We start from the raw sequence: 16,649 nt of genomic DNA, 5'->3' as shown, positions 1-16,649 counted from the left end.
CAAAAATGTTGTCTGTCGATCTCTTTTTAGAACAACTGCTACTACCACGGCGAAGTGCGGGAGCATCCCAACTCTGATGTAACCCTCAGTGCCTGCTTGGGACTCCGGTGAGCGACGCTTGAATCGTTCTGTATTCAAGATGCATCTTAAAGCTGCCCTTTCAGTAATGTGCACTGCTGCAGAGTTTGGAGTTACTTAAGTCACTCAGCGCGGCAGCCAATCATTCTTAAGCTTCCCTTAAGGCTGTTGTCGGTGAACTACGGAGTAAAATTGTCACACAAACGTGTTTGTCACTGAGGCGTTTATGGCGTATTTGCTCTCATTTTGACAGTAATTTGCATCTGCCTGTTGCTAATGATGAATCGCTCTCTGCAGTCTCTTTGTAAGGAGCGTTTTACCGGGTTGTAAAATTCACAGCTTTGTCTCTCCCTCGAATCGTTTAGCTTTGAAACAGACTGTTTGCTTTTCACAACACAGGAGCCGCTCACGAACATGAAACGTTTTGCGTGTCAGCTTGAGAGTTGAAATTACATTTGTAAAAACAACAAAAAAAAAAGTTTATATATAGCATCCCACGTTTTACTGCATCTGAGTTGATTTGCTTGTATTTTGGAGCTTTTATCTACAAAGTCATAAGTTTTAACCACAGCAACATGTGGCTCAATAAAAACACAATTCAGATTTAAATTTTTTTTTCTCCTTGTAGCCTCAGGAAAAGTGAGATTGTAGACACAGAGTTGCCTCGGTTGTTCCATTAGAGACAGCCACATTCAATCATTTACGGCATTTGAGAAAGTGCTCATGCTTTGAAGTTTTGTTTTCTTACTTGGGATGTTCTCTCTACAGAGGCTTTGTTGCACTTGAAAACAAGACATTTATTATCGAGCCCGTGTCTGGCCACGACGCTGGGGCCCACTTCATTTACCGAGTGGAAGAGCTCAAAGTGACCCCTGGAGCCTGCGGCCATGGCTTTAATTTGTCCTCTGTTGCCCCTGAAAGCCACATCAAAAGCCCTTTCCAGTCCTTTCACACCAGGGTGAGTTCACAGTGTTGTTTTTATTGCAAACCAAAGGTCTTAAATCATTATTTTTGTAGCATTTCATCATCAAATATCCCTGACAAAACTACTATTGAGCTCATGATTAAATATTAGGCATTTGACCAAGGACGAGCGTGTTGGCTATCACATGGATTTGGAAAGGTTCCTTTGGGGATAGCTTTGGATTTGACACTCATTTCATTCGTGTTAAGAGCCCAGAATCTAGGGCCCGTGCAGAACATTTGGCTGATAATTTGCATGGAGCAGGTGCAGCATCCATCTGCTTGTATTTCCAAACATTAAAAACTCCATTTGAGGCAGGAAGTGGGGCTAACCCTCGTGCAGAACTTAATGAACCCAGAGTTATACAGTATCTCAGTTTAGGGGTTCATAGAACAGAACTGGGTCTGCTTGAAAATATGGGATTTTGTGTGGAAATGAGTTCAACTTTAGGATTTTTCCATTTACGTTTGAGCTTTTTTTTTTTTATATACAGTTTAAAACTATTTTTGGCATCAATGAAAAACATAATCCAGGAGTAGAAACCTTTCTCAGGGACAAAACTTTAAGGGAACTTTCTTCAAGAGCAAAGCAATTAATCTCAACCAGTTGCTGTCAACCTCGATTAAAGCTTCCTTACACCAATTGTTTCCAGTCTTACCTGTCGCTTGCCCTAATAGTTCATCACTGTTTTTTCTTTATTTCCCAATGCAGTGTAATTAAGCAGTTTTGTTTCACACTAATGGACCTGATTTTTATTGCTTAGATCTCAATGGAAGCAACCATTGAGCTTTCAAGAACTTCGACAATTTCCTTGTAACGTTAGGAACTCCTTGAAGAATCTTCCTAGAATTACAAGTAGGACATAATGCAAAACATTGCACAGCACATGCCTTATATCCCAGCCAGTTCCTCTTTAGTGTCTCATTTAGATAAAAGAAATTACACCTTTACAACATTTATGTCCAATTTAAACCTAAGACTAATTGCTTGGACTCCAGCCTGGCTTCTACATGTTTGGTACTCAAATGCAAATGAATGGATTTACAGCAAATGCAGAGCAAGTCAGACCTGCTGAGGAACGCCAACCGTCCCACAGATTTTGCGCTTTACCTAATGCAGCAACATTTTTGCCCTCGTCTTTACACTGACGTGTGTGTCTAACAGCCACAAAACCTAACTGAGTCGTCAAAACAGGAATGTATTCTGAGCTCCTTGGAAATAAATTTGTTTCTTTCAAACTAAAATCTAAGAACTGTTTTTTTGTATTTTTTTTTAGTTTAGAAATAAACCAGTTCATATTTATGGAAAGTAAGACGAAATAAATGAAGATATTTATTGTTCCATGAATGTTTTGTATGCAAATCCTATACAAAAATTGAATGAAAAAAAAAAAATATATATAAAGCATGTTATCACTTTTGAAATTAAAGATGCAGCTCAAATCGCTATAATTTTTCAAATTCACCTATGTAGACTCACCCCAATAACTAGCGTCATGTTCCCCTTACATACAGATATCAGTCCTCTCGCAACAAGAAAGCCAAAAACTGTAACTCCATAGATCATCAAATTATTCATGCAGAAACGGCTTTTCAGATGCTGCAAGCTTTGAGATGTAGCCTGCACGCCAAACTTTCAAATTGCAGTGCTTTTCTAACTTTTAGCATTCCTCTTTCATTGTTCTCCCTCAGCATAAAAGGCATGCTCAGAAGACGACCAAATACGTGGAGCTGATTATCGTCGCAGACAACAGAGAGGTAATGTGCCCACTCTTCTCTGCCTGACACTGTTCAGCCACAATGCTTTGAAAACCCAGCATGCCCTCATGCCATAAACATAAAGAAGCACAGTAAGCTGCTGTAGCTGCAGAGCAGGTCTCTCTCTGGAAGCTGCTAAATGTGGTGAGTATGCAACAACCCACTGTGGTCCTGTGGCAGCAGATTTTTTTTAATTTTTTTTATTGCCAGCAGGAACGTCTGTTTTCAGTTCCTCAGCAGGGCAGACAGGAAACAGGACAAGGATATAGGAGAGTATCCCGTAAGCTCAGAGAAGCTCATTGTGGTGGTTTCCTCTTCTTATCTCTCTGCTGATGCCATTGACTTGAATGGAAAGAAAGGGAATTGCAAAAAAAACTATAAGGGATTTAGCATGCTGTTCAGATTTGAAGTGCAGGTGGATCCACGGCAGGGTGGAAACAGACGGTGGGACTTTTCTCCAGTTTGCGTCCAAAGCTTTAATGCCGTGTTACGTCTGCCAGTAGACCTGCTTCCCTGCAGTCGCGCCATTCGTCTCTGTAATGCTGGGGGATTTTTCTAGATCCAGATGGTCACAGCTTGAAAACATACCTAACACACAGAGTAAAAAAAAAAACACAAACTTGGAATATTTAAAGCAACCATTAATGCGAAATCCTGCATTTGAGTGTGTGCTGTCTTATTTCAGAGTTTTTAGATCATAAAACGATGTCCTCCATTATGTTGTCACAAAGCGTCGGCTTCTTGCGGATGTAAATTTGTCCCATGGCTAACATGATATCTTTCTTTTTTTTCAGTTCCAGAAACAGGGGAGAGACTTGGAGAAAGTCAAACAGCGGCTTGCAGAGATAGCCAATTATGTGGACAAGGTAAAACATGTGCTCCCTCCTCTTTGTGGGTGAGGAATAAATCACTTTTTTTAAAATAGAAATTTTGTTGGCAGCAGAGATTAATGAGAAGGGATGGCGTGATATATTAATTTCTCATTAAAGCAGCTGCCTACGACCTGAGCCAGAGCTGCGTATCTATCGCTAGAACGCGCAGTAGGCAGATGGGTTTATTTTAGGGAAGCACTGATATAGAAATAGAAAAGACATACTCTGATTGTGTAAAAAAAATAAAAAAAAACAAGAAAGAAAATGTAATGTTATGATTTAGATAATAAGCAACTAAAGGCAAACATGAATTATTGCATTTAGGACACTGAAAACTTAAATCTGACTCTGTTTTGCGCCATCCTCCGCCTCAGTTTTACAGGGCGCTCAACATCAGGGTGGCTTTGGTGGGTCTGGAGGTGTGGAGTGACTCTGATAAATGTCCCATCACTCAAGATCCCTTCACCACCTTACACGAGTTCCTAGACTGGAGGAAGGTGAAGCTTTTGCCCCAGAAGCCTCACGACAACGCTCAGCTCATAAGGTAACCCTAACCCTAAAATTAAAGGTGGGAAAAAATGTTAATTCTCAGTCAATAATCAAAGCCTTATAAGAACAAAAAACCGTCCAACAAAGGTGAGAATTAGACAAATGCAGTGAGTAGAGATTACAAGAAACTCTGGCTCTTTAAGCACATTAGGCCTGTGTAAACACCATCTGCTCTGCAAAACACTAAAACACACGTCTCTACTTCTATGTTACTTTGCAGCGGCGTTTACTTCCAGGGCACCACCATCGGCATGGCGCCCATTATGAGCATGTGCACAGTGGAGCAGTCTGGAGGCATTGTCATGGTGAGTATAAAGCACTGTCCCTTGACCCCAACTTTTTTCTGCACGGTCTGTGTCAGAAGGAGGCTTTGTCCAGAGCCTAACACGATCCAGCTGTGATTTACACGAGCCGAGGTGTTCGTCGTTTGCTAGAGGCGCTTTAGGGTTCTGAAGGACGTCATGATTTGCGTGCTGGCTTACCGCTTTGACATTATCGCGCCCACACATACAGGAAGAACAAGCGCTAATTTGGAACTCCTTCGGTCGGGCTGCGAGATAGCAAAGCAACGGTCACCCGGAAATGGGTGGGATTTTGTGTCGGAGCGGCGGGCAGACAAGCGGCCGGATGTCGATCTCGCGGAGCACTTTGGCAAATTAGAGCCGGCGGCTATTGAACACGACTGCATTTCCATTTTTATGAGAACTGATGAATTGTTTAGTTTGCCTCTTTCGCAGCGTTGGAATCAAAATGGATTCGTATACGCAACTGTGCGTCACCTCTACCGGAGTGTCACTACACAATGTAAATTTGCTTCTAGCTGTTGAGACTGATGCCAAATCGTAAAGTGGTTATCAGCCCAATGCCATTATGACTAAGCCCAGATGTGTACACCCCATCAATGAGTGGGATTTCTGCTGGTTGGTTCGCTGTGATGAGGCTTTTCCAGATGTTTGTCTTCCCCCCATTACTTGCATGCAGCAGATGGTCTGTATTGGGATTAAAAGGCCAAATAAGCTGTGTGAGGGCAGGGAGGAAATGATCTATTTCTCAAGCCATACTGCACCATGTGTTCTGCCCCGGATCTTGTATTTATTCCCCCCCACCCCAAGGGGATAGAAATCATGTCACAAATATGGTTAGACCATTCACCATCAAAAAAGGATCGGATTCCTGCTTTATAGTGATCATAGAATCTTTCTACCCATTTCACTCATCTGACTATTATTAGTACTCAACCCAGTCTCATGCAACTTAGAAGCACGCCACCCTGACGAACATGACAAAGGCTGCAGAGAGTTTTCCCATCCTTCCTGTTTGGAGGCGGGGTGCAGCTCCCATGACGCTGCTCTTTAATCAGAGCAGGAAGTGGCTCAGCTTGGCCTCAGCGTTTCACTGATGACTGTGCTTTCAAAGGAAGCATGTGATTTTCTCATGTAAGTCCCAGAGAACCACAATACAGTAAGATATACAGCAGTGGGTTGATGCCCCCCCTTGCCCCTCTCCATCGTGGTTTTGCAGATTAAGTTTTTAATCTGCAAAACCATGCAATACATACTGCATTTACGCGAAGGAGACCTCTTTCTGTACGGATTTTCTGAATGTCACCGTGAAAGAAATTTCCTTTCACGACTGGCTCATTTTTGAAAAAGTGAGGCTCAAATACAGACCTATCGCAATAAAAAAAATTTAAAAAATTTAATAGCCTTTTAAAGTTGTGGCAGTACCAGCCAACGAATACCTGGAGACATATTTGACACCTCAGTCCAGAAGAGGGCAGTCGTAGGTACGGCTAAGGTACTGTGAAGAACCCCCGCCTGGGGGAATGAAGGATGACTGAGAATCCTGACTGACTCCGTCCATCCGTCTTTTAGTAAGAAGGATGTTTAAATAATCACTGCAGCACAACACATATATACTATGCTGTGTTCATTTCCTGTCTATTCCCAGCCTCGGTCTGTAAAACTGTCCAGATGAAGTTTCTTTTCCAGTTTGGTCATTATCCGTCTGTCTTTCTTATCGGTGGAGTCATGCAGAGGTTTATGTAGCTGCCTCTACAGGAAGTCAGACTGATTGGCTCTGCAGTGATAGTGAACTGGTAGATCAAATACAGTTTCCATAAAGAAACTGAAAAGCAGAAAACTGAAAGGAGAGGGTCGAACTGTACGCTTCTTAAAATGTTTGTTCGCATAACATTTTCACACTCTTTTTTTTTTTTTTCGTGTCCTTCAGCTTGTAACTTATGACACGTTGGGTTGCTTTCTTCTACCAGGATCACTCGGAGAACCCACTGGGTGCAGCCGTGACTTTGGCACATGAGCTGGGACACAACTTCGGCATGAACCACGACACCCCGGAGCGTGGCTGTGGTTGTAGGATGACTGTGGACCGTGGAGGCTGCATCATGACCCCCTCCACAGGGTAAGGGTCCGGTCACGCTTTTCATCTACAACTTTAAGTTCCCAAGAGGCGAAAAGACAAAAGTGGAAGGTGGAGTCAGTGTCATTGATGATTCGTTAAGAGGAAAAGATTAACAAAGCTGTTTGGACTCGTCTTCCAGGCAATTCACAGAGATGAAATAAAGTAACTTCTAAAGGTATTGGGCTATCAGATGGAAAAGGGGTTGAATACATTCTGTTTTTATTTTTTTATGAAAACTATTACTTTCCGTCCTACTCCATTGTGTGTACAATCACACAGAGTTCCAATAAAATTGAAGTTTGTGGTTGAAGTGCAAGAAAATCAGAACGTTTTCCCTGTAAAAGCATTTGAATACATTTACAAGACTCTGTATGAGTTAAAAACACCAGCTATTCAAAAACATGAGGAAAAAAAACTTTTGTTTTGTGTGGCTGCTGTTTACACATGATGGCCACAACACAGAACAACAGGTTCCATTTGCAAGATCCCTAATGAAACTCGCTTTCATGACAAAAATTGCTGTAACTGCTGTGCTACCAGTCTTTGGAAAATTCATTTTGTTTAATAGTTGTTCACTACTATTTGACAGCTTTAAAAAAAATCTAGAATATCACACGAGGCCAAACAATGTCTTGCGAAGAGAAATGTCTACATAACTTCATACTGGTGTCTTATGCTGTGTTGCAACAGATAATAATAATGAAAAAAAACTTCAGTAGGTGCTGATTTTGCATCACATTTTTTGAACAAATTCATATAGTTTCTGTGCTGATGTATGAAAGAATGCTTCAGAACACACAGAGCAAAATGAAAAAAAGAAAAAAAAAACATGGTTTGGAACTGGAACAAAGTAGCTGCTGTGGCATTCTCCGCCCGTTGTCTGGGTCTCTAAGATAACAGGGCTGCTGCGAGCGATGGACTGTGTGACTGCTCGTAAACGGCTAGCAGATAACACGAACCCGCAGCAGAGAAAGCAGATTTCACCCTTGGTCTGACGCCAGTAATGTTGGCCTTGTTGGTGGGTCCTGCAAGGCACAGATGCAGGCAATCAGAAGGATTTCCACAACACAGGGAACATGAAGCTAAAACTGAGAGGCACGGTTACTGGTATTCTTTAAACCTCAGCCTACATGTGTCCCACACATTAATCATGTCGCTGGGGGATTAAATCATTCTCACATTTCATGCACAGCTGTGGATTTGTATAATTTTGGGAACACATATGGGGAAAATATTTCCAGATTTTACACTTTCTCGCCCGTCTTGAAGCCGTCCATTAGTTCCGACTAAACTTCATTTTTGTTTTAGCTCAAAGTGAAGCCTTAGACTTTGCCCACAGTTCTGATCTACAGATGCAATCTTAAGGGCCATCGTCTACTGTGAAAATAAACAATAGGAAACACCTGACAGGGTTGCTTAGACACGCCGTAATGAAAGGAAATGATTCATTAGAGCTGCATAATTGAGGGGGTTGAAGACAATGAAGAAAAGGATAAAGTGATTTTTACACCGTGCAGATTTAGTGGTGTTTTTGCTCCCTGAGGGATAGATAACCCAAAGTGAGAACACAGCAACTCATAAAAAAATTTTTTTTTTTAAAGAAATCTAAATGTAAATACTGTGCATGTTTCTGCTTTTTGACGCTCAGCTTACTTTATCTGTTCTAGTTTTGCCCCACCTTTGCAGTTTATTGTTAACATTTGGTGTGGATTAATCAGGGTTGGACACAGACATCTGCACAGACTCTTAGTGGATGCTAGTCATTTTACATTTTATTATTTTGCTTTTTTTTTTTTTTTTCATTGCCAAAAACAATTCAAGATGTTTACATTTCCAACTACCTTCGTAATATTTTATACTAAGGCTGGACAATCAATCAATAACAATGTGTCTTGCAATGGACTTGTAATCAATATCAACAATACATCTGTTAAAATATTCAGTACATAGGATATTCTCTGAACACCGATATAGAACTGCACACCGTTCTGGGGGAAGTAGGCAGACATTATCTTGCTCAACCTCATGGCCAGTTAAACCAGGTGGGTGGCATGAAGTAACTCACTCACTCTGACTACCCAGCAGCAGCCTGTTGAGTAAGGTTTCCCCTCATAACTGCTTAAAAATTAACAGAAGTGCAGAGAAAAAGCTGAATAAAACAGGAAAAGGTCACGCCAACAGTGTGGCAGTGCTTCAAATATTTAAAATACAGAACTAATCAATAATTATCAGTTTCGACTGATATGAAATGTTTATGTTGTACCCACGTTGATAGATTGTCGTATATTTCAGTATTTCAAACTACTGGAGTTGTTTTAACTTAGTTATTTTTGTTTGTCACATTTCATATGAGTCAACTGGACCAAACAGGGACCAGAATCATAACCAATCAGTTGATCTTTTTGTTGTTGTTGTTTCTCTTTTAAAAAGTGAATCCATTTGAACTTATAAAAAATTAAATAAAATAGTTTTCTTTAATGATAATTTAAAAAAGAAAACATACAAAGACCAGGCCATGGAGTGAAGAATGGAAACAGGCAGAGTAATAATAATAATAATAATAATAATAATAATAATAATAATAATAATAATAATAATAATAATAATAATAATAATAATTAATAATAATAAGGGCAAAGTAACAGCGAAAAACAGTGAGGATCAATGAGCTTATATATGGAGAGAGAATGGAACCGACAAAGCAACCAGAAGGACTAATCAGTGGCAAATGTAAACAGCGGATGGAGAATGCAGGCAGAGAGGAATCAGGAGATAGATGACAGCTGCGAAGGAGAGCGAACTGGCAGGCAGAGGGGAGGTGAAATGATAAATACAGAGAGCTGAACTGGGAATAGAGGAGTTATAAATCAGGGGGAATGAATGACACTAATCATAGAGAACAAAATTCAGAATCATAAAGAACAAAGCTAATGAATGAACAAACTAAGACACAGGATTTAACTAATGTGGCAAGATCTGAGACGGTTGATAAACGGCAAAAAAAAAAAAAAAAGATCAACACGGAAACCCAAATGAAACCAACATAGGATATTATCACTGGAAATTAACATTTACTGGTCTGTACTGGGTTGTAAAAATCTAAAAAATTTACCTTAATCAAACAATACCATCATGTCATTTGTGTTTAAGGTAGAAGCAAAATGTAATGGTTTGTTAACAATGAAGAACACCCTAACAATACCTCTTGATATACATACATAAAATCCTCAAATGTAATGGGAACTTTAAAGGTGTTAATTTACAATTTACAACTCCAAAAGTTGTTTTTGGAGAGATCAACAAAAATATAGAAGAAATTGCTGTTTTCTTAAAATATGTGTTTTAATAGGCTGTCAAAAACATCTTGTTTTCGCAGCCATGGCAACAGTCCTTTTTGTTTCCGTTTTTTTTTTTTTTTTTTTTTTTTTAAATAGAAGCACATTTATTTGAACAAAAGCATCAGAGAGACTTGGAGGAAAATGTTGAACAGCAGCATCACTCATTTTAGTGCAGGGTCAATGCAAACAATGCAACGCACAAAGAGCAGAAAAATGACAGTTCTATCTTAATTGGATACAATAAATTGTGCTGGTATTGAATTCTTTGTAACATAAAAGGTTAATAAGGTTCAGGGCATTTTTTTCTGCTGGTTTTGCATCATTATCAAGAGTTTAGACATGATAACACCCGAAAGAGATGATTAGTGAACTTTTATTCTCAGTCACTCCACAGTTTCTTAATAAAAAAGTCTAAATAAATCAATGTGCCATGATGCTCTGACATTTTGCAAGCAATTTTGTCTTTCTACACTGACACAGAACATCAATATTTCCCCATTTATCTAATACCATTCTAATTGTATGTTCAATATTTGTTCATTTCAGTCTGCAGGATATCAGGATTTTATTGAGTTTTGGCATTGCTCAGCCGCATACCAGGCAGGGAAACAAAATGAGAATTTTATTATTATGTTTATGCGCATATAAACCCGCGCAATCTTATGCATTTCGGTGCAGTTATTATTATTGATCCTGTCTGTTGATTCAAACTAAAGCTATTTCTTGCAGCTCCTGTTATCCATATTTTTTTGTAGTAAACAACAGTTTGGGATTTTATTACTATTCTGAAGAGATCGACACCCAAGAGTGGTGTCGATAGCAGCTTATAAAATATTCATATTGCCAATGTCAAAATGCTTGTGTCTACTCTGTACAAATAAATACATCCAATGTCCTTTACATGAGACATAGAAATTCCTGATTTATGGTCTTAAAAAGAGGTAGATACAAATCAGAAGGGAATCACGATTCCTAATCATCTTACTCTGCTGTTAAACTCCACTTTAGATTTAAGTTACTTCAGCCTTTGCATTTTCTAGCTGTTTGACATTTCATTTGTATTTTAGTCATGTCTGGAAATAAAATACACATTGAAGTGCATATGTGTAACTCTGAAAGTAAAGTATTAAAGTAGGACAATGATGAAATGCTGCACAAAACTAGGTCTGATCAGGTTTATTGCAGCAACCAGGCCAGTAATCAATATACAATTATCCTGGTTCTACGAGATTATAATGATCATGTAAACAGCTTGTTTCAGCTGGTGAAACAAGGCAAGCCGTTTGATAAGAGTTACATGCCTAATTTTCATAATTTTCAGTAAATAGTTACTTTTTTAGCAGCAGATTTTCATCCATCAATTTTCGACATCAGCTCAGTTCTCGCTGAGTAGGGGGGAGGCAACTGTTCCCTGTTTCCAGTTGTCAGTGTAAACCTTGGACATATAATCACAGGTCAACACAGAGACAAAACAGGTCAAACTACAAGCACCCAAAGGCGATTTGGAGAGGCTAGCATGCACGTTTCTTTGATTGTGAAAGGAAATTCACTGATGCAGAGGGAGAACATGCAAACCTCTCACAGAAAGGCGCAAGATTGAATTTGAACACAGGACCTTCTTGCTCAAGATAACCATGCTAACAAATATTCTACCTTGCAGTCCGCTCTCAGATTTAAGTACAGCGCCTTAATTGCTTTTATTTATTTTTGTCAGACTTAGAAGTTTCAAATCATCTATCAGATTTTAATCAGACAAAAGTAACTAGTATGTAACCTGCAGTTCACACCATGGGGCTCCTCTGACCGGCAGGTGAACAACAATGACATAACAACAAAGCGACTGAGATGGAGGGAAAAGGAGTTTGAACCAGGAACCCACTGGTTGTGAGGCAAATCCTTGTCTCCAGATCCCGTATTGCCCATTAAAACCACAGGGAAAAGAATAAAAAATTATTTCCTTTACTAAGGGACTAAATACCCAAACTATCCTGGTCTTATGTGAACAGGTTCAATTCATCAAGTGTGTGGATCGTGTTAGTTTTGGAGGTTCATGTCTGTACTTTTTTCCCCTTGAACTATCTCAAAAATAAAATATTTTGGACATGACAGGTTCAAGCTTGACTTAGCCGAGTATCTCCAAAATTGAATTTCTAGAGCCATCAGCCCTAATTTTCACTTTCCTGTCGACACAGACACACACACACGCACACACACACACACGCACACAAAAAAAAACAATCATTTTCAATCCAATCTAGGACTCATTCCCTCCATCACAAATAGCATTTCTTTCATTTTTTTCCCCCATTTCTTTTTAATGTATTTATTTGATATTGGCAGCCCCCTTTGACCCACCCTCTTTTGTCCAGATGTCTTCAGAATGTTAAACACGTAGTTGTGAAGCATTGTAGCTCGTTCGACGGCGTGTGCGTGTGTGTGTGTGTGTGTGTGCGTGTGTGTGTGTGTGTGCGTGTGTGTGTGTGTGTATTTTGGAGACGCAGAGCTTAGACTTGCTAATGGAGTGGAGGACAGACTGCATCTAAATGACGTGATTATCAGTGACACTGCCAGCTGCAATCAGGGCCAGAGCGCACTGAGAGAGTTCCGCAGAGAGGTGCTTTGTGCCTCGGTAGACAGGCGGAGCGTGGAAGCCGTGGTTTCATTTGTCTTTTTATCTCCTCCTATGGCAACGCGGGAGGACAAACACAAAGAGGGGTGACAGTGGTACTGGGAGAAAAACAGTAGAACGCTATCAGCTGCGGAGGAATAGCTTCTTGTTCATCTGGAGAACGGTGACAGGTGTGCGAGACACAAAGACAGGTCTTGGGAGATTTCGTTGAACAACAGGTGGAAACTTTTGCATTGTTTGCAAAAGAATGGTATGCAAACATATTTTGAAGTGGGAACTGGAGTTTAAAAAAAGGAAAAGCACAAAACCCTTCCTGTGTCTTTTTCGGTATCCGAGTGGAATCGCAAAGAACAGCAGGCAGGGAGCTAGTTACCTCTGGAACTTAATATTTTATTAATACATTTTTATAGCAACAAACTTCAGCTTATTTTACATGGATTTAATGTGAGAGATTATGTCTTTTATTAACATGGACAGGGAAGCTGTTCAGAGTTGATTACAAACATGAATACAGGTAGATACAAAGCAATCCTAATAGAAGGCCTGTTAGAGATTTGAGTTTTAAACCATCCTAAAAAATTTTTTACTTGCAGCCAAAGAATGGTTCAGATTGGAAAAATTTCATGTGGCACAGAAATTTTACATCCAATTTTCTTGGGATTTATCCATTTTCAAAGATGAAAGGATAAAACTTTAAGTCTGTAGATGAGCAAAAATGAGTAGGATGTAGCCTTGAAGACTTGCACCTGTAATGACAGTGTGTGGTGTCACTGCAAACATAACAAATCAATACACACTTGTTTTTGTAAAAATAAATAAATATTTTACCTTTTTCCTTACACCATGTGCCCTGTGTTGTGTTGGCCTGTCATAAAAATATCCAAAAAGTGCAATAACATTTCTGGCCGTAAGAGACAAAACTACATCACTGTTTTCATTTCTCCTATCAAAAACTAAAGAGTTAGCAAAGTACTAGAGGCTTGCAGAAAATTTAACTTGTGTTCTGTTTTGATTTTTTTTTTTTTCCCCTGATGTTTAATCACTACAAGCTTCTGGAAGAGTTGCAGGCTGACATTTCGCTAAAAGGTCAGACGTCTCGGCTGCTTAGCATGGACTAAAAGCATGTCAGTCTGCGGTGAGTCTTGGAGAACAATAGAGATAGTCTGATGTCAGTTTGAGGGACTGCAAAGAGCGGAGCTTTTTATAGCCCTTGTGTACTCGGTGCCTTGCCTCGTTCACAATGCGGCTCCACTCTTTATCCAAACTGCTAATTTTTTTTTCCCCCCTATCTTCTCAACCCACTTGTATTAAGCTTCTAAATGATACTGACAGGAAATCCATGACAAGATGCCTGGTCTCTCCGTCCCGGTACATTTTACGATTGGGTTCTAAGTCACTAGGAAGAGAAAGCCTCTTTTAGTTGCCGGATCAATCAGTCAGCAAGAACGCAGCATCATATTTCCATGTGGGCCAACCTTCCTGGATCTTGTTTTGTCTTGCTAACTTTATAAAAACTTGGTATTTTTAAGAAAGAATGCCAACATAGCTTTGTGTTTTTATACAAACATTTGTTGTTAGTTCTTCAAAGTTGTCAATTTTTTCATTAACGTAACTGAGAGCAGGAATAAATTAATATGAATAAATAATAAATTTGATTAAATTATTGAATTAAAGACTAAATCTTTTAGCGTTTAATATAAATTAGCATTTCTTTTTTTCAATTATACACAAGGGCACAGGTGTACAAAGCTGTTAGCAGGTTCGAAACATTTGTGCGTGCAGCTAATGCTGAAACTAGACAGAAGGGAAGATATTTTTCAGAAATACCTCATCACGCTGCACGGATGCAATTTGTCTGTATTTAAATGGCACATTACAGATGCATTAAATGAAAAACCAGCTCATTTTACTGTATAGTAATGGAAATCACCTCTTGAAAAACAAAACTGTTTTGTGTTATGCAGATTGCACCAAAACAAATTTGGGATTAAAAGAGATGGGGGTAATTTGGCGCAATAGAAGAATAAGGCTCAGTTGCACAGCTGGCATCAGGGAATGCCACAATGCACATCAAAGGCCTGTAATAAATCGTTAATGGCAATAAAAAAAGGGTTTAATCAGACATCATTTTTTGTCTTTTATTCTATAAAATTACATTTGTGACATATTTGTATAGACTGCATATCATAAATTTATAATTTGAGCTTTTCAACTCGAGTCAGTGTGTTTTATCTCTGAATGAACCAGTTAAATAAATACATGATTAATAAAGCAGCACTTATAGATTCACACAAATGTTATAAATGCCCTTTTTAGCATCAGTCCTCACTATATGTAAAAGCCATTTTAGACATTTTTAATCCCTAAATGTCGGTTTTTACAGTTACATATTTTCAATCCTACACAGAAATGGCAATTTTTAGTAAGTGTTTAGATCTTTACTATCATTTCCTTTTTTGTGTATGTCCTAAAATCATGTAAACCTTGTGGATACGTTTAAAAGAATGTATTTAAAGGACGCGGGTATTTTAAGTTTTTCATTAGATGACGTATAGATCATTTCCTTTCTTCTCTGTGAAATGGTAGCTCCACTAAGCTCTTCGTTAGCGAGGTGGCACCAAAGCTTTTCCTCTCTATGGAGCACAAATTTATGAGCCCATACATCACTGATGAGATAAACATCTTTATTTGTGGGTGTTGTTTCCAATAAAAGTGACTTATTTGCCTTTCAAACAGATACGACAGGCAGAATGGGTCTGACTAATTAAATTTTGTGTAACTGTTGAGCGTAGTCAAATTAGTTCCACCTCAGCAAACCATACCTGGAGAGGGAGCAGAGCTCTAGACCCAATATCGTCCTGGGAATCCTACACCCTCCGCTCAGCTAATTTCCTGGACAGCCGGGCAGCCGTGTAGCAGCAGCTGTGATAACACACACTGATTATTGTGCTTCTTGTACTTTAAAATCTGTGCATCTCTGGAGTTGTCTCTGGAACAGATTTATAGAAAAGTCATCTGAGAATTCTATTTTATTATTATTATTAATATTGACAATGTCAATATTATTATTTGTTTTAAATCAAACTTTTTGCCTTGAACTCTTTGTTTCGATTCGAATGTGTTTTCCTGCTGACCACTGCCAACATTCAGCCAATGGAAGAAAAGCTCGCCGCAAAACATGACGATGCTTCGTCACGTGGGTTCGGGAAAGATTTTTCTCCTGCGTATCGGTTTGTCTTCGTGAAAAGACAAATTGCAGCCAGCAACAACAGAGAGATCGTCACGGCATCTCTGGGTACACAGGCAGGCTGAGGCCGCATCTGTTACCAGGACTGTGAGAGCAGCTGTTACCTGGAGGAATGCAGGCCTTAGATTAGAGATGCAGCTCAATCACCAAACCTCTGCTGATACAAAATTACCGCCTTGCAGCAGACGTCCATTCAAGTTGTATGTTGAGTTTCACCGTGGCTGAGGTATAGTCTGCTTTGGATGATTAAGGATACACAGTTACAGTCGATAGTCACCATGTAGTCGCCATAAACATGCATGCCACATTAATTTGGGGTTGTCACATTTACATGTACATGCTCAATTACTTATATCTATCCTTGCACCACCACAGCATTCGAGAACACAAGCTTTAAGAGGATAACCTTAAGAAGCCGTGATGAAACATGCTTTCGCTTTACGCTATGCTGGAAATAGGTGCATAGTCTTAAAGAAAAGGGAGGGAGTTACACCTTGTTAAGGAAGAATATTTATATTACTGTTAAATTTAGCAAAACTCTGGCTCTGATACTTCCTTTTGATCCCGGGTTTTCTCGCGTGGCCACGTGCGGGGACAAAAACACAACAATGCGTGTTGACGTCACAGAATTACAGGATTTAATCCAATCAGAAGAAAATATAARATAGTACAGGAAACTAAAGAAAGACAGATACAAACATTGTTACCTGAGACAAGAAGACAAAGAAATATCAAGGACGTCCTTGGAGAAAGAGCTGGTGCAGAAGTAAAATAAATCAGCTTTTTTCTGAATT

General features: G+C 39.4%; 1 protein-coding gene across 2 annotated transcripts in view; it reads left to right on the top strand.

Annotated features, from left to right (window-relative positions):
• The window catches only part of adam12b (ADAM metallopeptidase domain 12b), a 95,474-nt gene that overhangs the window by 46,545 nt on the left and 32,280 nt on the right, over window positions 1–16,649 (top strand). For both annotated transcript variants that reach the window (XM_008429319.2, XM_008429318.2), the window contains exons 5-11: window positions 31–107; window positions 847–1,036; window positions 2,734–2,799; window positions 3,594–3,665; window positions 4,046–4,215; window positions 4,441–4,525; window positions 6,493–6,641. In XM_008429319.2, the coding sequence (XP_008427541.1) occupies window positions 31–107; window positions 847–1,036; window positions 2,734–2,799; window positions 3,594–3,665; window positions 4,046–4,215; window positions 4,441–4,525; window positions 6,493–6,641 (809 nt within the window). The remainder of the gene's footprint in view (window positions 1–30; window positions 108–846; window positions 1,037–2,733; window positions 2,800–3,593; window positions 3,666–4,045; window positions 4,216–4,440; window positions 4,526–6,492; window positions 6,642–16,649) is intronic.

Source organism: Poecilia reticulata, linkage group LG15 (assembly GCF_000633615.1).
Source record: "Poecilia reticulata strain Guanapo linkage group LG15, Guppy_female_1.0+MT, whole genome shotgun sequence".
Taxonomy (NCBI): domain Eukaryota; kingdom Metazoa; phylum Chordata; class Actinopteri; order Cyprinodontiformes; family Poeciliidae; genus Poecilia; species Poecilia reticulata.
This window is presented reverse-complemented; position numbering and strand designations above follow the sequence as displayed.